Source organism: Manis pentadactyla, chromosome 3 (assembly GCF_030020395.1).
Source record: "Manis pentadactyla isolate mManPen7 chromosome 3, mManPen7.hap1, whole genome shotgun sequence".
NCBI lineage: Eukaryota > Metazoa > Chordata > Mammalia > Pholidota > Manidae > Manis > Manis pentadactyla.
The window spans coordinates 212,377,525-212,399,594 of NC_080021.1; the positions used below are offsets into that span (position 1 = coordinate 212,377,525).

Sequence of the window (22,070 nt, forward strand, 5' to 3'; positions counted from 1 at the left end):
GGCAAAAGACATGAACAGTCAGCTTACCAAAGCAGACAGACAGATATCAAATAAGCACATGAAAAAATATTCAACATCACCTCATTAGGGAACTGGAAATTCAAACAATAATGAGATACCACTGCACACTGATTAGAATGGCTAAGACACAAAATACTTAAAAAACTTCTGGAGAGGTTGTGGAGCAACAGGAAGTCTTCATGCACTGCTGACAGAAGTGCCAAATGGTATAACCATTTTGGGAGACAGTTTGGCAGTTTCTTAGAAAGCTAAACATACTCTTACCATATAATCCAGCAATCTCACTCCTCTGTATTTGCAAAATGAATTGAAAAGTTATGGCCACACAAAAACCTACCATGAATGTTTATAGCAGCTTTACTCATAATTGCCGAAAATTGGAAGCAACGAAGTTATCCTTCAATAGGTAAATGGAAAAGCAAACTGTGGTACATTCAAACAATGGAGTATTACTCAGCAATTAATATTATTAAACAAAGAACTGAGCTATCAAAAGACATGAAGGGACCTTAAATGCATATTGCTAAGTGAAAGAAACCAGTTCTGAAATGGCTACATATAGAGTAGGACTCCAACCAGCTGACAGTCTGGAAAATCCAAAACTACAGAGACAGTAAAAAGATGAGTGGTAGCCAGAGATTGGGGTGAAGGAGATTTGGATGAATAGACAGAGTACAGGACATTTTTGGGGTGATGAAATCATTCTTCATGATACAATCACTAGAACTTGTACCATACAAAGAGTATACCCTAATGTGAACTACTGACTTTAGTTAATAGTAACAGTATCAGGCTAATGCAAGATGTTTATAATAGGGAAAAATAAGAGGCAGGAAGGAGATACATGGGAGCTCTATACTTTCTGTTCAAGGTTTCTGTAAGCCTAAAACTACATTGAAAAATCAAGTCTATTAAAAAACAAATTTTTAAATCTTATACATAACAGAGAACAGAATTAAAAATAAATCAAAATAGAAAAAAGCTTAAAAAGAGAAAAATCAAAATAGAAATAAAAGCACAAAAAACAAAACTTAAAACAAGTTGACTAACCAAACCAACCCATCAGTAGTTACAATAAATGTCAGTAAGATAAACTTCCCTATGAAAGGACAGTGACTTAGATTGGGTCAAAAAAAGAAAAACCTCACAAGATTATTTAACATATCTAAAACAAAAAGCCAAAGGTAAAAGGCTGAACAAAAAGATATATAGACAACGCAAAGAAAAACCGGGGGTAAAGCTCATATTACTGAACTAAAGCAAAGATAAAGGCAGGACACAATACATAAAACAAATTAAGACTGTTTTATACTGAAAAAAATACAAATCACAACAGAGATATGAAATGCATGAATCTTTTTGTATATTTGCACTGAAATATATAAAGTGGAAGCTGTTGAAATCTCAGGAGAAACTGACAGAAACAAGAAAATGGAAATTTAATCCATTTCTCTTCATCATCCATAGGCCAAACAGTCGAAAATGTAAGAACATAATTATAATTAAAGATGTTGATTTAATAAGTACATATTGAATTCTGTCACAGACAATTTTTTCTCTAGAATCAATGGAACATTTATAAAAATATATTGTATAGTAAGCCCCCAAAATATAAATAAATCTCTAGGCAGAAATTATATAGGCCACATTTTCTGATCCAAATTCAATAAACATGAATCTATGTAACAAAGACTAAATTAAAAAATTCAACCACTTAGAGACTGAAATGATGTCAGTTATTTTCTTCCAAATGTTTCCCCTAAAGTCAGAGCATCACAATAAGCAGGACATCAGCTTAAGTATCACATTCCAATCTTGCGCCAAAGTTAACAGGTTTAAGAGTAAACGAAGCCAAGAACTCCAGCCAAATTCTCCATTCCTTCCCTGGGTCCAAAGCCTATGCCAGACACAGTTTTCAAGGCATTGAGATGGTGGACAATATTCTTAAATAAATGATTTTCTTGACAACCATACTGAAATTGGAGGAATGTTCTCCAGTGCATCTAGCAATTTGGTGCCCTGTGAATGAATAGGCCAACCCACTGGAAAAGATCAAATAAGATCTATTCCAACACTTAAGTACAAAGAAGCTAGAAAGAAAATACATTTCATTACACTGCCTAGCAGGAAGAGATCCCAGGGATTACCAAACAAAACTGAGAAATCCACTGCCCTGTAAGAATTATAAAATATTTCAAAAGACCATGGTTTATTCAGATTCAATGTGATTTTTGTAATTCAAAATATACTCAGAGAGCAACTATTTAAAAATATCTGCATGATAGGTACACTAAGGAATATAAATTTTAATAAGGCTTACTAACTAGTACAAGAGGTAACTCTATTTTGAGGGTTCAGAATTGCTAATTAAATTGTTTGAATCTTCCTCATCCTTGCTGATTTTTAGTTCATTTTTTTTATCAGTTTTTGATAGGAATTACTGAAATTTCCCATTTTGGCTGTAGATCAGACAATGCCCCTTTACAATTCCCTTAAAATATTTTGAGACTACATTGCTAGATGTATACATAGTCAGAATTATTATATTATCTTGATGGGCTATTTCTTTTCTCATGATGTTATCAAAATATCCCTACTGATACGTTTTTGCCTTCAATTCTACTGTTTGACTTTCACCACCAGCCCTGCCCCAACCCCTCCCCCAATTCTGTCCCCCTGGGCCAGGTGTTGCTGAAGTCTAGCCCATGAGAAAGGAGAAGGCAGCTTTTGGACAGGAAAGGAAGTGGGCTTTCTGTAAAGCAAAAGTTTTTCATTTTGATGAAGTCCAATTTATTTATTTATTTTTCCTATTACAGATCATGCTTTCAGGCCATGTATAAGAGCTCTTCATCTAGCCCCTTATCCCAAAGATTTTATCCTGTTTTCCCCTAAAAGTTTTATAGTTTTACATATGTTATAATTCACTTTGAATTAATTTTATACAAAGTATAAGGTTTAGCTTATAGTGTATTTTTTTGGCTTGTGGATGTCCAATTGCTCCAGTACTACTTGTTGAGGTTTATACTTCCTGTTAGATAGGAAAACAGATGTGAGCAAGCAGAAAGAGAATAAAGCCAGTAGAGCCCACTAAATGGGACTCAAGGAGTTAACCAAATAAAAATGAGTTAATCAGTTGAAGTTTCGAAGGCCAAGAGTTATTTAGAATATCCAAACATTCCCCAAATAAAGTATCCAAGCCAGCTCATGTCTTCACTGTACCAATTAAATCATACCATTGTAAAATCTACTTGACCTGCAAAACAGCCCAGCTTATTCTTTAACTTAACCTACATGCTGTTCGTTCTTCCTCTTCTTCCAGCCCCTTAATCAAGTAACTTTGAACCAGAGCAAGAGATGGACCCTGAAAGTATAAATAAACCTATGTAGACAAAGAATGTTAAAATTCAAACCAACAGTCACCTAAATAACTCTATTCTTAAGACAAAACTTCAAAGGACACCTGTATACATCATGCCTCATGCTGATTCCTACCCCAAAAGTGATACAAAACCCAGACCCTAAACCCTCCTTAGGGGCGCCTCTTCTCTGAAGCTGCCCACACTCCCCTTTCTTTGAGTGTGTCACTCTCTCTGTTCTACTCCAGATAAGTAGAGTGAGGCTCCTGAGAGCTCTGATTTAGGCTAGCAAGTTCCCATCGCCTGCCTGACTGCCCCAGACAGAAAGGCAGCTGTACAATCGTGCTCTTTAGTAGCCTGCCTAAAAGTCACCTTTTTTTGCCTTTGACAAGTTCTCAGAACATAATCTCACTCCATCCAGTGCTCTGCAGCTGCCCCAAATCCTAGAGTAGAAGCTTAGTTCCCATGCCATGCAGATTCAAGCAGATACTAGACACCAAGTGACGCTAGCTTTAAGAGTTAGCGAGAGTATTTGCCCAATGCTGAACAAGAGTTCAAAGAGCTTCCCTTTCTTGCCTTTGTCTATGTTAACTCTAGCCCGCTCCTCCCTTTGAGTGTATTCAAATAAAACTTTCACTCTGCTTCACTACTGTATCTCTGCCCTTCAATTCTTTATTGCAGCAGACACAAGAACCAAGGAAAACAAACTCAACCCCTAACGCTTCCATTTAATTTGTGCTTTTAATACAAAGACTCATTCATATCTGTATTCAATTCTGGGAAATTCTCTGGCATTCTCCCTTCAAATACTGCTTCTTTGCTATTGCCTCCATTCTCTGCTTCACAAATGGAGACTTTCCATCTTTCCTCCATATCTCTTTACTTACCCATCTTTCATTCTTTGTATCTCTGTGATACATCCAGGGTTGAAAAAATTAGCACTGTCTTTATTCGGTCCCTCTTTTTAACTGTGCCCAGTCTAGAGTTTATTCTGCACACTTTTTATTTTACTTTAATAACTGCATTTTCTATTTCTAGTACCTTTACTTGATTATTTTCTAAATCCACCTCTTGATTCTCATCTGTGTGGTTTTGTTTGACATCTTCTTAGGAGTTTACCATGGGTGTTACGTCTTCTTCTTTTTGATGATTTTAACCATATTTATTTGAAATTAATCTTCATATTGCTTTATTTTATTTTATTGGAAATGAATTCATATTCTGATAATTATCTTTTTCAGTACTAGTTTACTCATTTGCTGGGAATTTTAAACCGTCAGTCCATCTTCTTTCTCTCTCTCCCTCCTTTCCTTTCTCACCCCTCCCTGTAGTCTATGCTTTTATAGATACTGCCACCATCGTCCACCCCCATCCAAGCAGAGGCTCCACTCTAGAACCAGATGTGACACGGCAGCTCAGGGTTCCCATCCTTAGGAAACACTAGGGATATTATAAACCCAGTCATGTCACGGCCAGGTCCTGCTCTCATACTTTATCTCTATTCCCCTGCCACCTCAGAAACACAACTTTAAACAAGCCACAGACCCAGGCAGTTTTGTTGTTTCTTTTCATAGGTAGGACAGTCCAAGTCCAGCTCCTGGTTTCCAGCAGTAAGGTTTCCTCCAGGTCCCCATCCAGGCATAAGTTACTTTGTGTGTATGAGGAAACATTCCCTCAGGCAGTGTTCCCCACTCCTTTCTGACATCATGGCATACTTAGAAACAAGTCTGTGTGTGGCACACAAGTGATGGATGAGCCTGCTCCCTACCCAGAAATGATGGCTGGGGGCTCTCACCACCCCAGGCCTGCCTGGCTACCCTGAAGCCTGGGAAAATCAGTACTTCACACACTCATAAATGCATCACAGCATGTGTGCTGGGAAGCACTACCCTGAAAGATCGACTACCAGCACACTTTGCCTATTTCTGTACTTGGTTGTTTCTCTGTTTCTAGTCCACCAGGATGTTTACCTTGTTATTAAAGTACAAGTATGTCAATAACATATTTAATTTACCATTCCTATACATTTGGAGCAGAATATAGAACTTAAAGGGCCATCACAACCAGAAGTCCATGCTCTTCCCTGTTTTAGAACACCCTCTCAACTTCTCTGCATCACTTCTTCCTACTCCTTCAGGTTTCAGTTCAGATGTCACTTAACCAAGGTAGCTTTTCATGACTCCACTCTCATCCCAAATATGGGGTCAGAACTTCTCAAAGAACCAGATTTTACATGGCATTGCACTGTATTATTGTCAGTTCACCTTACATAGTAAGCTCCTTGATGGCATGAATTGCCTGTTTCACTTCTGTATGTTAAGATCAGCACAGTGCCTGCAATAAGTATGGACTAAATATCTTACTATCACCTATAATAGAGTTCCATGAGAGGGAGTGCAGTGTTAACAGTGAAGAGCTAGGGCTCTGCTCTGGAGTGAGAGAGTCCTGGGTTTAAATACCAGTTCTACCACTTACCATATGATTCAGGAAAGTTACTGCACCTAAGTTTGTTTCCTCATCTGTGAAATGTATGTGACAATTCACCTCTTGTCTTGGTTCTCAGTAGCTAGCTGCGTAACCCTGGGCAAGTTCCTTTGCATCTCTTGGTTTTAGCATTTGCACTAAGCAACATTTTAAGGATTAACTCAGACAACATATATAAAGTCACTGGCACTGTGACTTCCTTTCCTGTTTTCTTGCTTCCACTTTATGCTGAAAAGAGACAACACCATAGCTTGGCCTTGAGCAAAGCTGCTGACTGGACTCTTTTCAAGAGTCTTCGTAGTAGCTTGGTTGGGAAGACCTTCTATTGCCACAGAAACAATAAAGATTATATCTACCATTTATTCAGGCAAAGTGGAGGGCAATGTGAATAACTTGAAAGAATTATTTTAAGGGCAAATTTAACATACCTAAAGAAAAACAGCAAGCTGGATTATTCTAATTCTGAAAACGTGAGAAGAGAAAGTCTCCATGAGACTCCATTTCCAAAATGAAGGCATCCACTACAGTTCGCTGTATCCCAAGCCCTATTCCTGAGACGAGCACACAGAAGAGGCCTATCATATAGGAATGCTGGGCATGGGAGAACCAATGCAGCAAAGCACTTTACAGTCCCAGTTACGATGCACAGGCACAGAGGCTCTACTTCCAAAGACTACATTTTTAACATAATAAAAATTATATTAATAAGGACTACTAATATAATTAAGAAATTAATATATTAATAAGGAATAGAGTCAGTGATCGAGAGAGAAATTGAGCCACTGACTGATAATAAAGAAAACTGTAATTCAGACCAAAAGGAAGTAATAGAAAAACCTGGGAATCAAATCCTGACCTCTGCCAACCTTAAGCAAATACCAACTCTCTGACCCTGAGTGTCCTCCTCTGCAGAATGAGGATCATAATGTTCTCCTCACAGGGAGCTGGAAGAATTAAACAAGAAATCAGGTCTGAAGTGCCCAGCTCATGGTAGGTGCGCAGTAAACATTAGTTCCCTACCTCTACACCCTAAAAGCCACATTTATCAGCAAACATCATAAAAGTGTTTGGAAACTACTAAAATACATTTCTTCATGTCTGGATTCACAAATTTTATCCATCTATTTTACAGGCATATTCTCTGAGATAAGCCTCAGATCCACAGGCCCACAATCTGGGGAGCAACCGGAGCTGGATCAGTGTGGACATCTGGTTTCCAGGCCAATGCCTAGAAAGACTGGCCGGGCCCAGAATGCAGCATGGGTGGCTAGGAGATGGCCAGAAACTAGAACAGCCAAAAAGAGGAAGGGTTACTTGAGCTTTGGCTCCCGTCCTTCGCTTGTGTACTGCCAACAGATGAGCCCGATCAGGTCCTGCACCCTGGCACTGGCCATTGTCACCACAGTCATTGGCAGCAGTCTGTCTTGGCTTGAATGCAGGGGGAGGTAGACGTCGATCTTCTTGGTTGCTGTTGTGCCTACATGACCCTGTGGACAGAGCACATACATGAGCGTGAAGCACAGTCAAGGTCATGCAGCCCCTACCAGGTCACAATGAAGGTGACCTCTCCAGGGCCTGCGTGCAGCACAGCCATTTCTCATCCTTTTCGCACAGACTTGCTTTGAGCATGGAATAGTCCTAAAGTGGGAAAACTGCCTAGTTTTAAGGGTTTTTTTTCCTTTAATTTTCATTTTCTAATGGTCTAATGAATCCAGCTCTGCCAGCAGGGAAGTAAATGAGCATAACTAAAACGAACAAATGGGAGTGGTGGGCAGACCTGCTGTTTGGGGTCAGGAGACTCTTTGCTACTTAGTGTGACCTTGGAAAAGTCACCATTAGACCTTGGCATCAGCCTCCCTCCCTGAAAAGTGCCACATCACTCCTTGAGACCTTGCAATAAGCTGCATGGAGGCTGCCATACTCCCTGAGGAAAACTTTAGGTCTACAACCCTGGAACCAAGGGCTTGCCTTCTCAAAAGACCATGGGGGGCTAATTCCATTATGCAGTACATCTGGTTACTTTATCATCGGAACCAAATTTCAAGGGTCCCGAGTCTTCCATTATCACCCTAACCACCACACCTACACTGCTGTACATATCCCCCCAATCCCTCCCACACACCTACCCAATCCTCTTCCCTCCCCACCTTCCACTCCCCTCTGGAACTCCTGCACTGATTGACGCATTTCCACAAATCATTCTCTTTTTGAAAAACATTCCCTCCACCTCTTTACCTTCATTGAAACTTGCTGGTCACTGAGGATACAGCTTCCTCTGCTGTCCAGAAGACTAAAGCGGTTTGGCCTGTTTCTTTTTAACCTCCAAGTCTTTAAGACAAGGAGGTAGGATAGGTATTCTTGTCCCTGGAACTTCCAAACCATTAATTCTCTTTTCTTGCAAAAATCCTTGTTCCTTTGAGACCCAAGCCATCCAAGGGCTTTTTGGTTTCTGTTATCCGCCCACCTTCCAGTCTTCTACCCCCTCACAGAAGGTTTGAACTCTTGGCTCAGTCTTCTTCCCACCCTCAACTCCTGTCACCACTCTTGGCAATTTCATCTAAAGGAACAATCTGTACAAAACCCAAGTGTCTTTAGTCCCTGGACCACATCATCCCAATGCCTGCTCCACCATTCCACTTAAAATCACTTACTGTGTAAGGTACACCAGATAGCTGCACAAACCTCAGAATCTCAAATTAGAACATCCATTCATTGAACATACTTTGATATACTGTCACCACATTTGTTTAAATCATCCCTTAAATTCTTCAACCTATGATCTACTGACCTACCACCTTTTAATTATCTATATCAGTCACACTTACTTCCCAATACCACCCTCCAGATTGCATGATCCATCATTATAATCATTCCTTTGCAAATACAGTTTTAACACTCTTTTCCTCCATGGAATTTAACTGGCAGAATACCAACCATGGATGAACTCAACCCTCTGCGTTCCCCAGATAAACATCGCTGGAGAAAAATCATGTAACTAAAAAGATTGTTTTTACTTTAAATTTGTAATGATAAACTTCATACAGACACTCAACACTGTATACCAAGCCTATTATATCTCCTGATCCAACCTGCAACCCACCAAGACCACTACTGCACGCTTGTGCTTCTTTCCTCAAACTTCCTATGAGCCCCCTTTGACCTTCAGCTCCTGTCTTTTGTTACTGTAATACCAGCAGATGAGAAAGACTCTCATTCTTCATTAAGAAAAAAAGAACTTTCAGAAAGGAACTTTCTTATCCTCCCATCATTAAATTCACAAACTTACCTGGATTTAACCATCTTCTCCCCATTCTCCCCATTACACTGGAGTATCACTCGTCTCATGAAGATCAATCTCTCCCACTTGTGCTCTGGGTCCCTTCAGACAAGGAGGTAGGATAGGCATTCTTGTCCCTGCTACTTCCACCTTCAGAAGGACTCCACTCCTTCACCTAGTCTCACCTTTCCCTGCATCATCAACCTCTCCCTTTCTTGGCTTCCATGACATACATTCTTGATTTTTCTGCACTCTCTCTGGTCTCTCCTTCCCAATCTCCTTTGCAGACTCCTCCCCAGTCTCTGTTAGCATTCCTTGGCCTCTAGATTGGGTTCTCTTTTGTCTATCTGTACACTTTTTCCCTAGGTGACCTGAGCAGTGCCAAATCTCTAATACAATCGACAGCCTGCTGACACCTAAATCTTATCCCCACCTCACACTTCTCCCTGGAATTCCAAGTTCATACACCCAACTATCTACATACTATACAGAAAAGTGTCACAGATAACTTAAGCTTAACTTCAAATCTGAACTTCTGACTATCCCTTACTTTCCCCCACCCCAAATCTCAACAGCTTGCCTCATTTCAGCAAATGCTACCACTACTAACCCAGTAGCTTAAATCAAGCATCCCAATTCTTCTTTCTCCCTCATACTGTCTACCTACTCTCTTAGTAAGTCCTAGTGTTTCTAATTCAAAAATATATTTCAATGGAGAAAGAATAGTCTTTTCAGCAAAAGGTACTTGGACAACTGGATAGCCATAAGTACAAGAATGAATTTATATCCCTACCACATGCCAGATACAAAGTAACTCAAAATGGATCAAATACCTAAATATAAGGCTAAAACTATAAAACTCTTAGAAGGCAACAGGTATAAATTCTTCATGACCCTGGATTAGGCAATGATTTCTTTAATATGACACCAAAGGCAAAAGCAACAAAAGAAGCAATAAATTGGACTTAATAAAAATTAAAAACTTTTTAAAGGACACCATCAACCAAGAAAGTGAAAAGACAACCCACAGAGTGGAAGAAATTATTTGCAAATCATGGATCTAACAAAGATCTACTATCCCTATTATACAAAGTAGACTTACAACTCAACAATAAAAAGAATAAACAACCCAGTTTAAAAATGGGCAAAGCATTTGAATAGACTTTTCTTCAAAGAAAATATACAAATATGAAAATACACAGGAAAAGATGTTCAACATCATTAGTTCCTGGGGAAATGCAAATCAAAATCACGAGACACCACTTCATACCCACTAGGATAGCTATACTTTTTTCCTTAAATAATCGAAAATAATAAAAGTTAGTGAGGACATGAAGAAATTGGAACACTCATACATTGCTGGTGGAAATGTAAAATGATGCAGCCACTGCGGTAAACAGTTTGTCAGTTTCTCAAACATAAAACACAGAGTTACCATTATGACTCAGCAATTCCATTTCTAGGTATACTCATGAGAAATAAAAACATATGTTCACATAAAACTGGTACATTAAGTGTTCATAGCAGCAATATTTGTAATAGCTAAAGAATGGAAACAACCCAAATGCCCATCCAGTTGATGAATAGATAAACAAAAACAAAACAAAATCTGCAGATGGAATATTATTTAGCCATAAAAAGGAATGAAGTACTGATATGTGTTACAACGTGGATGAACCTTGAAAACATTATACTAAGACAAAAAAGCCAGACACAAAAGGTCACCTATTGTATGAATCTATTTATATGTCCAGCATAGGCACATCTACAGATAGAGAAGTAGATTAGTGATTGCCAGGATGTGAGGGGAATGGGGAACTGAGAAGTATGGGGTTTCTTTGGAGGTTATGGAAATGTTCTGTAATATACTAAAAACCAAAAAATTATACACTTTAAAATGGTTGAAATGGTGAATTTTTTATGAGTTTTATCTTATTTTGAAGATTGCAAAGTATGTATTTCAAAACCATCTCATTTCTCTCCATCTCCACTGCCACCAAAATACCGTAAGTTTTCACCTGGACTATTCTAACAGATTCCACACTGACCTCCTGTAGTCTTACCTATTTCAATTTGTTCAAAAAACAGGTTACATTTTTTTTTCTCAAATTTGATCATATTCACCCATTTAAATTCCTTCAATAAGTGGTCTCATACTTTGAATAAAATTCAAATTCCTTGCAGTGTTCAACAAAGCACTGCATGATCTGAGCCTTGCCTACCTCTCCATCATCATCTACTCCCACTCCCCTGCCTGCTCATCGTGCTTCAGCTATACTGGCCTTCTAGAAGGGCCCTGAGAGGGAGAGAGAGAGAAAAAAAAAGAAAGGGAAAGGGAAAGGGGAAGAGGAAGAGACAGAGAAAGAGAGGGGAAGAGTAAGTGTGGGTGTGCATACACACACTTTGCCTGCCTCTCCCACTTTCAAGGCCATAGCAGGTGCTATTCACTATATCCAGAGGGCTCTTTCCCATGACCTTTGCATCCTTTAATAGATGGCCTTGGGCAGGTTACTTAATCTCTCTGTTCTTCTGTTTCCTTATATGTAAGATATAACAATATGACCTACTTACCAGGGGACTCTTGTAAGGATGATGATGATTGTTACTATTGTTATTATTCAAAGCTCAGCTTAAAGGACACCTCCTCAGAGAAACCTTCACTGATAATCCCATGGAAAGAAGCCCTTCTACATTCTTTCACATGTCCTGTTCATTTCCTTCATAGCACTTAAAATTAGACATTATGTATTTATGTACATCTTCAGTGTCTGCCTTCCCCAACAGCTTCTGAGCCTCCATGACAGCAGTCATAATAACGTCTCCTTTGTTTACTGCTCTACACACAGTGGCTTGCACTGAGCCTGGCACACAGAGACACTCCAAAAAACCTGCTGACCTACAGAATAAAATGCATGAATGACTCAAATGCCTACCAGGACACATGGTAGGAGCTCAATAAATGTTAGTTCTCTTCCATTGACCCCTCTTGCTCTTCCCCTTTAGTTCTGTTTCCTGGTAGTAGATGGAGATGAAGGGACTTGAGCAATCAAGTGGTTCCATCGTTAGTACTACATAATTGTATGGCAAAAAGAAGGAAAGGAAAAGTAAGGAAATCAGAAAGTAAATATATAAAATTAGTTTAAAAAATATTTTTAGATAAATTCCACTTCTCATATAACCCAGCATCTAATATTTGCTCCACTGATGTTTTTTTACTGAGTCTTGCCTCTATGTTATAAAGTAAATAATAAAAAAATTTACCTTACATAATGCTCTCTGTCTCCCTCTCTCATGCATACACACTCATGTATGCACACACACCCCACTTATGTTCTTCAGCTTGGAATTACTAATTCTAATGACTAGGAAAGACATGTCAAAATACTAAGTGTTTTGACCTTGTAGGGCAGTCAAAGGGTCAACAGTAAAACAGTGGCAATCTTTCTGGAGTATCTGTATCACCCTCTTACTACTCTCTTCTCAACCTACTCTTCAGACCCAACCTGGTCTGGTTAATCCTCCTCCTCCTTCTGAAGAACTGGAGCTGAGGGGCTATAACAGCATCTCAAAATATGAAGATTCAGTGAGATGACAAATGTGCTTCAGAAACTGTAAAGTGCTTTAGAAATGCAAAGCAGTATGCTAGAAAGAGCCTAAGTTTCAAAGTCAGACCCATTTCTATTTCTCAAGCCTACTTGGGATCAAAGATGGATGATGTAAAAGGAGCAAGAGCTAGCATTTATTTAGAGCTAACTGTTGAGTAAACTCTGCTAAATGTTTGCCTAAAGTATTTCATTTACTTCTCACAATCACTGTAAGAAGTAGAATTCTATCATTATCCTCATACTATAAATGAGAAAATTAAAGCTTATGAGGCTACAGTCAAGTGCTTGACCTCCCATAGCCAAGACCAAAGAGCCAGGACTCAAACCCATGTCTATCTGATTCCAAAACCTCTACTTTAAACATCAATGCCTTCCTGCCCCAAAGTTATCCTAAATGTAATTAATTCCCACTATCCAAGTCTTGAAAATCATGTCCCCCTCCCTATTCTCACAAACGCACCAACAGTGCTGCCTAAAGCAGTCTCCTACAGAAGGAGCCAGCTCTCAGGAGCTGCCCCAGGAGAACTGCTAGACCACGGACACTCCCGACAACTTTGCCATTGTCTTTTGACCACAGGACAGTCACCATTGACTTCAGGGCAGGAAATCAAAGCAGGTAGTTATATGATACTCATATGAACCCTTTTATCCTCTTTATTTCATAGTGAAATAACAAGTGTGAGGAAAACTATGAGAATAAATATGATAGATAATTGTTAAATGAGTAAAATACTTTATCTGCTCAATCTTCCAATTCCATCTTGAGGCACTGATGACAGGAAAAAGTGCCTTACACAAACGCTGAAATTACATATTTTTTAATAAGGAACCTCTTCTGAAAAAGCTCAAGGTGGTGGCAGTTAGCTCCATCTAATAGTCCCTGTGTTGCCATATTTAGAGGGAATCATCTAAAACATAAAACAATCCATCAACATAATAGAAAGTAATTAACTTATAAAAAAAAATAAGGTGACCAAAGGATTAAAAGTATTCATCAAACATCAAGGCAAGCAAAAGTCCAAAGACCTAACAGCTAACTATTAAAAAGCAACTAGCAATAAAGAAAGATCATGTCATACAGTTTCACTGCATGGCAATTTATGTGTTCCACAATCGGAATGGGAGAAGTGGAGGCATAATTAGAACACAAGAAGGGGTCAACATAGAATCTGGGAGAACTGGCTTAGCTTGATCTTTCTCAGTCACTCATGCATTCAACAAACACACACTGAAGCACCATGCTGGCTATGAAGACAAAGTCAAGTGAGACACAATGCAGACCCTCATCAAACTCATATTCTGCTCACAGGGTCTGTGTTGTACAATGTGACAAAAGGTTTAAGAGAGGAAAGTACAGCCTGCCCATGAGAGCTCAGAAGCAGCCCAGCCTAAAAAGGGTTGGCGAAGGCTTCATAGTTAAAAAAATTTACGTTCCTGTCCAATAGAACCATTAACTCAAGGAAAAGATGCTTCTTGTATTTAAATACCCAGTATACCAGTATATACAAAAAAGTGGACGGGAGTTCCTCCCTCTGGCCAGGGATTATGTGTGATTTTAATTTTCTGCTTTATATTTCTTTGTATTTTCTATGATATGCATGTATTACTTTTATAATTAGAAGCAAAAAAATTATAATTATGAAAAAAAAGGAGATAAAAATGACTACTATACAGGGCTTCAGAGTTTTAGATAAGAGAAAAAAAGGATCAATTTTAAATATATAGCCTATGTTAAGACACCCAGAAAACTTATTAAGAACATACTATGTGCCAAGTGCTGTGAAAGGCTGTTGGAAAAAATAAGTTGAAAATATAACTCAGACACCTCCCTATGGTAGGTTAAGTAATTTTAATCAAAGAAAAGAAAACAATAAACTCACAATGAGCTGACATATTTGGAGCTGAAAAACACTCTCCAGAGCAGTCCCTAACTCAAAGAATACCCTCAATTCGGGTTTTAGAATAAAAAGAAAAGTACTTCCTGTAGTAAACCTATTTCTCAAGACAAATGCAGTTCACAAAGAACTAGACTCTGAAGTTCCTATCATGTGACCTCTGCACATGCAGCCAGAATCTCAAGCTCAACATGTCCAAGACCTATTTACTTCTTTATCAACTTGTCTCTCATTCTACATCCCATCTCTGTTAAGGCTTTCACCACCTACTCTGTCACTCAAGCTAGGAACCTTAACTCCTCCTCCATCTGTCTCATCTACATCCAAATGTCTCTGAAATATCTCCTGTCTTTCTCCTCTTGCTCACTGCCTCTACCCTAGTTTAAGTGCCATCATTTCTCAGTGAGATCACTGTAGCAGTCTCCCAACTACCTCCCTGTCTCTAAAATCTTTTCTCTCTTTTCATCTCCTTATGGCTATCAATGTGATTTTTCTCAAATCACTGACCATGCTAGTCACCAGCTCAGAATATATGATGGCTCTCCCAGTGTAAGCATTCCAACTCCTTAGCATCACAGTAATACTCTTCACAATCTGGTCCCGTGTATCACTGCTAAAGTATATTGAACAAAAGTGAAGAGCACAGATTGGGGTCAGCCAGATCCAGGTTTTGAATCCTGGCCCTGCCACTGAGCTGCTAGCCTGTAGATGTTGGGCAAGTAACTGCACCTATCAGAACATCCATTTCCTCACTTGGAAAGCAAATAAGATATATATAAAACGTAAAATGCCTGGCATATAGTCAGTGACAAAGAAATGTATCTCTTCTTCTGTCTTTCAATTCAAGTCTTCCAGGAAGATGCAAGTCCAAACTAATTTCCTCTTCTCTGCCACCTAGCAATTTGATCTGCACAGCATTACAGTTTCACTTTTTTCTCTACTGATCCTCACCACCTCCTTCCCCACCTTATCATGCAACTGAATTACCTAAAGGGAAAAATGTGCCTTGCCCATTGTATATTCTCCTAGGGCATAGACTATGGTAGGGGTATGGGTGTTAGTCCTCCTGAAGGACTCCTCAGGCTATCTTTCAAAACAGACCTACCCTTCTTTCCTATCCCAGATAAACTGACTACACCTTTTCGACTTCCCAGGCCCTACTCTTCAAGAGACCCTCCTTCTCTAAAATATCCCCAGCACCTAACATAGGGCCTAACATATAGTAATTACTTATACATATTGATGGAATGAATGATCAATATTCTTTTTTCTTCTCATTTGTAATATATTTATTCAAATAAAGTTTACCAAGTACTTACAGTGTTTCAAGTACTATGCTATTCTCAAATTAGAATGGTATGGGGGGGCACAGAGTAAAAAAGATGCTCCCTGCCCTGATGGGGCTTACCATCTATTGGTGATATAGACATTAATGAAATACTTTATAAACATATGCAAAATTACAACTACTTAAGCTCTACAAAGAGAACCTGAGGCAAATTATGATATAACTATGATTAATATTCTTTTAACACATGATTTTAAACACCTGCATTATATTATAGCATACAGAGTTACTATCGACCTGTTCCCCATTAAATATGGACATTGTTTCTGATACTTCACTATTATTAATATTCTCATAAACATTCTCTTGTATAAATGTTTGTCCATATATTCCTAGCAGTAGATTACTGGGCCGAAGAGTAAGAATGCTTTGTGGCTTGTGATATATACTGCAAAAGCATACTCTCTTGAGAAGTGCCTTTATACCAATCAAGAAATATCAGTATTATGAGCCATAGGTCATCCAATTAGTATTACCCCATAAATATAACGACTTTAAAATTTAAAATAACTTCTAATATATAGAATGTGAACAGGCATAAAAATTGAAATATATAGAATTTGAACATGATGAAAACATATCTACAATCAGATTTTTCCTATCTGATCCCATTAATGAAAATAATATGCAATTTGCTGTCTATTGTAAAATTAATTTCAAAATTATGCATCTGATAATTTCCAAAATAGGGTAAACAGCAAAAATACATGGTATTCAGTTCAAAATAATCTTGAATTAAGACACATCTATATTAAGTAAGTTAGTCAAATTAAGTCTGAAGGACAGAAGGTTCAGTCAGCAGTGCTTATACTTAACATCAAGTTTGTAATAAAAAAATGAATATCAGATCTTAAAACTGATGTTAAGTGTTCAATTTATGCCAAGGAGAAACACTGGAAGGACAGACAGCTTGGCCTCCGCAATTAAAGAGACAAAAAGTAGGCAACATTATTTCATTAGTCACGACTGCACAAGCAGATCATTATATGTAATTTTAATGCAGAAATAAAAATACCAGTATACCCAGACAATTTAATGATGCAAATTGATAAAAGGGTTATTTGACGCCTTTGAAGTTAAAACTCTCTTAAAGGAATGGCTACAGTTGCATTCCACTAGTACCTTCTTCCCAACTCCCTCAACAAGAACCAAAGTATGCTCTAATGACATGGTATCCAGACTTGGTATAGAGGTCTCAAATTACTCTGATGTTGACTAGGTGACTTCATTTGATCAGAATAATGATCTTAAATAAAATCTGGCCTAAATCTGTTCTAAGCCAGGTTTAATTGGTTGTAAGAAATAGAGTCTACATGGTGAGGAAAAACAAACCCAAACACCAGACTGTAGCATTTCACTTTCAATGAAATGCTGGTGTTACAGATTCAAGGAAAAAAAACTCACTTTTTTACATTCAAAATGGTAGCATTGAACTTATGAATAGATTTTGTATAAAATTCTATGACAAATCCATTCAGAGCTAGGGGCTCGGCTTTGTAGTGCTATCTTAACCCTCAATAAATCTGGAATGCTTAAAGGCTATTAAATTAACATTTCCCTGATCTGGCACCTGTAGTCAAGTTAATTTGTCAAAAACATTGCTATAGTTTGTCACTGGACACTGTATTTTCTGACAAGTTAAGTTTAAAATAAAATTGACAAAATCTCATTAATTTCCTCTGAATCACCAACGCTGGTTCCATTAAGCTTTTATTATTAAGAACGTCAACTGTCACTCTTTCTTTAACAAGGTCAAGTTCTGATCTAGGTACCTCCAGGGCCCTTACTATATATTAATAGGAGCTAGTGAGGCAGTGCAGTGCGGTGGTTGAAAGCTTCCAGTTGTGGAGTTAGAAAGACCTGCGTTCAATTCTCAGCAATGTCCCTTAACTGTGTGCCCTTGGACAATTCTATTTAACCTCTCTGAGCCTCTATTTCTGCACAGAAATAGTGTATTATAAAAGAACCTCCTTATGGAGCTGTTGAAGCGATTAGTGAGTGTAGGCATGTAGTAAGCACTGACCACTGTGCCAGGTCCACAGCAAATGCTCAAGAAAGGCTGGCTGTTTATTAGGTTTCCTTTTTCTCCTGCTATAGATCTCCTTTTGCCATTCAGAGATTTTTTAAACTGCAAGGGATTTTAAGGATCACCCCCTTTATAACACTTTCACCCAAATGCCTGTCCTATCAACCTCTCCTGAACACTTCACTGATGAGGTCCCTGCCACCATCTGAGGCAGACCCTTTATTTCAGTATTTAGGCAAACAGTTTTGATGGCTAAAATGTGCTTCCTTCCATTGGGGTACACTCTGTGCAGATTTTACCCACTGATAATAGTTGTAGCCCTAAGGAAATTGAAACAAACCCACCTCCACTTCCACAGACACCCCCCTCATATATCTGATGACTGCAAACCAAATAGCTCAGTTCTAAGCACCATGGAATGAGACATGGAATTAGCATCTTCATTTCTTGCAGTTTCAGTTTATTAAATATTACAAAAATTTGAAAATATCAAGAGTGCAGCCCAGCATAGAAAACAGCATTTCCATTAGTTTTTCTTAGACTAGTGATTTAAAAAAATTTTCTTTCTGTAACAACTATGGTAAATGTAAATCCATAGTCCAGGACTCAAAACAGGAAAAGGGAGTTGTTGGTCTCAGGACAGGTTTTATTTATTTAAAATACATCCTCCATATTCTGATGCTCTGACAGTCTTCATTTGAAAAAAATAAAATGCCTAGAGCTATTGGTTTAAACAACTTAACTATTATCAAATGAAGTCAGAGTAACAGCCCTGAATGATTCTTTTGTTTCAGGATACAGGTAAGAGATTTTACAAAATGGGGAGGAGAGAGTGAAGGGAAAAATGAAAACCTATCCGTACCGTATCAGGAAAGGTAACCCAAAGTCTTAAATTCAGAATGCAGTTCCTAGCACTGTCAGCTTTTACCATCACGGGTTATACATGCTAGGTACCTCCTTTACAGAATCTACAGACCTGGTTTGGATCTGATCTGCCAGCCTTGGGCTGTGCAACCTTGGGCCAGCCCATAATCTCTCTGAAAGTCAATTTCCTCAGCCATAAAATAGAAATGAGATCATTTACCTCAAAAGAATGGCAAGGGACATAAAAATAAAAATGAAGCATGTTACAATACTCTCTGAACTGCAAATTGTTATACAAATGTCAATTATTCCTTATTATTCCTGAAGCTGTTAATCACAGCAGGCAGATCTTTGGATAAAATGTTCCTTCAAAGCTAAGAAACAAATGTCCCCTTAAAGAAAAAAGTTGAGAAGCCGAGGCACTGGGAAAGGTCTCCATCTCCATCATAAAGAGAGAAGAACCATTCTCTCCTCATCAGCCTCAGGACAGTTCCAGCATTATCTGGAGGCACTCTCAAAAAAGTACTATCCAGCCATTTTACAGCATAATGGAATGTAAAGCATCCATTTTGAATTTTCATAGCCATTGCGGGATTCTTTTGACCATTAATGTTACACAGCACTTTGCATTTAATTATACAAACAATGACTTCTAGACTGATGATAATATCAGGGAAAGGTAATTTGCATGAACTAAACCTCATCACCTTTGGTAAGTATAGGGACCTCTTCATTATTAAATCATTTATATAATAAAATCAATATGTTTTAAAAGTAAAAATAGGTTTTTTAAAACCATAAAGAAGAGTTATGTTTTAAACTCTATCAATTATCATAAAATAATGCGTCGTTTTAAGATTTAATATCAACTTTTAAAATTAAGACTCAATGGAGAATGTATACTTGGCTCCATTACTAGATGATGTATCTTTAGAAAACGTTACAGTACAGCTATTATCATCCTCCTAAGTTATATGGAAAAGTTGGTGCAACCCTCCAACTACCCCAAGGACAATTTAATTCCAGAGATAGTGAAGTATTTTGAGAATATAAAATTGTATAAATATTGAAGGAAATAATTCAAGTTCATTTCTTGCAGGGTTTCAGTTGATTAAATATTACAAAAATTTGAAAATATCAGTATATACCTTAAAATTATATTGTTCTTAACTTTAAACAGTTTTTAAAGCCCACAAATTTCTATACAGGAGTAGGTTTCCTGAGGAAGTATTTTATCACTGTAAGAGTCAATGCTCCTGTATGATATAATTCAAATTTTTACTGAATCATTATTTAGTAAGTCATAAAAACCTCTTAAAATTAGTTTTTATGCACTTCTAGCTTACCAAAAGTTAAAATTTAATTAGATGGCCTTGGCACAAATGGGCTTACTATTTTATTTGCTTAATCAGTATATGTCTCTTCAGTAATCATAATTAATTCAAGTCCCTGATGCATCTTCTAACAAACAATGTAAAAATATCAGACAAAATGGAAATAAATAGCTTTACATTTCTCCAATTACAACTGAAAGAAGAGAGGGGATGAGAACTCAACAGTCCAAGCAGGTCTACTGATGAACCTGAGAGGGACCCCTCTGTCCAGGCCAGCAGAACAAAGGAAAAGGGGCCTCTAACAGGTCAAGAGGCTTTTTATGGCCAGGGCCTTGGAGGGCTCTTTGAGGGGAGGGGTCAGGGGAAAGGTGGGCTTGTGGCTTGCTGACATGTCCTCTGGAGGATGCCTGTAGCCTAGGTAAGATGACACCTAGGTCCCTCTGAGATGGTGGGTAGGCTTATTCGAAAGGGGGTACTCAGGTCTGGATTCTATCAACAACATTCACTTTCATCCTCAAAGAGCATGTGTGAAATAAGTGGGATAGGTGTTCGTCTATATGGGAAAAGGCCACACAAAGAACCCACACATCTGGTGGCAGAGAAGATGCTTGTCTACAGCAGAGAATACATTATGTTTTTACATTCTGAAAATGATACAACTGCAAAGAGCCAATTGAGAAAGTCTGTGCTTAACAGTTTGCAAATGCATGTTGAAATACAAATAGCAACAAGAAAAAGAATTATTATTTATCTAGAACAACACGTTCTGTTGGGAAGAATCACTTCTAACTATACACAAAATTTACAATTGAGAAGCAGTCCAAAAAGTCTATCAGGCCTTTATTCCACTTGTTTCTCAGATACAATGAAAGAAAAAGTAGTCAGTGGCTGAAAACTTTATTTTTAAAGTTTAGGGGACAACAGAATGCACTGGATACAGCTGCCAGTACCGAGTACTTTAAAAAATAAGAAGCTCTCTGTACATCACACTGCTCAATTAGGCAATCAGCCTAGCAATACAAAGTCAGCTAGCCAGCTAAGGAGCTGACAGCCTTAGCAGGAGGTGGAACTAGGCACCAAGAGCACATACATCCCTCTGTACACAGCCTTTTGTGACCACACACAGCTCTCCCTGCAAATGGCAGGTCACAAGTGCTGGCTGCCATTCACTGGGCACTTACCAGGGTATTTTCAGTCATTATCTCATTTAATATGCCCAGAAGTCCTATGATGATTGCTCATCCCCTTTCAAAGCCGAGGAATGAGAGGTTCAGTAAGCAGCCTCTTCCAAATTCCCCAACCTGGAGGCATAATAATTCCAACCCAGGTCTCTTCAACTCAAACTCTCCCTTGCCTCTTCGATGAATCCCAGTCCTGAAGAACTCTTGGGTAGGCCCAAGTGTCTAGGAAAGGTCACAAAGGTTGCTAGTTCATGTTGCAGCCACTGGGAGTCCCAGACAGTGGACCAGAAACATCCCTCTGGCTGAGACCCACAGGGGAAGGTGTGAGCTGCTCCCCTTCTGCAGCTTGCCTGTCACACGCACTTGCAGCTCTGTTTTCAGACCACTGTTACTGACCAGGGACACTGGGGTGCCTGCTGCCAGGAGGCAGAAAGCAGAAACTGTTTCAGGTGTCCTTAGGCTCACAGGAGGGGCTCAATAAATCCTCACTGATTATGTTTCAGAAGTGAGAACACAAGGGAACACCAACTCAGTGTTCAAAACTCTCAGCTTCAGTTTTCAAAAAGCAGTGGTCAAGTACCAACTCATGGGCCCCAGAGAACCCTTCCTCTTGGATTGAGTTTCAGCAGTAATTGTGAGGTGTACCTATTACTAAAAGCGGCTACCCAGGTGGCAGAAC

The 22,070-nt window shown here is 38.6% G+C and overlaps 1 protein-coding gene across 9 annotated transcripts in view; it reads right to left on the reverse strand.

The window, feature by feature from the left end:
- The window catches only part of MAPKAP1 (MAPK associated protein 1), a 232,540-nt gene that overhangs the window by 113,798 nt on the left and 96,672 nt on the right, over positions 1–22,070 (reverse strand). For all 9 annotated transcript variants that reach the window (XM_057499032.1, XM_057499029.1, XM_057499026.1 and 6 more), the window contains one exon: positions 7,176–7,348. In XM_057499032.1, coding sequence (XP_057355015.1) covers positions 7,176–7,270 — 95 coding nt within the window. In that variant the 5' untranslated portion in view covers positions 7,271–7,348. The remainder of the gene's footprint in view (positions 1–7,175; positions 7,349–22,070) is intronic.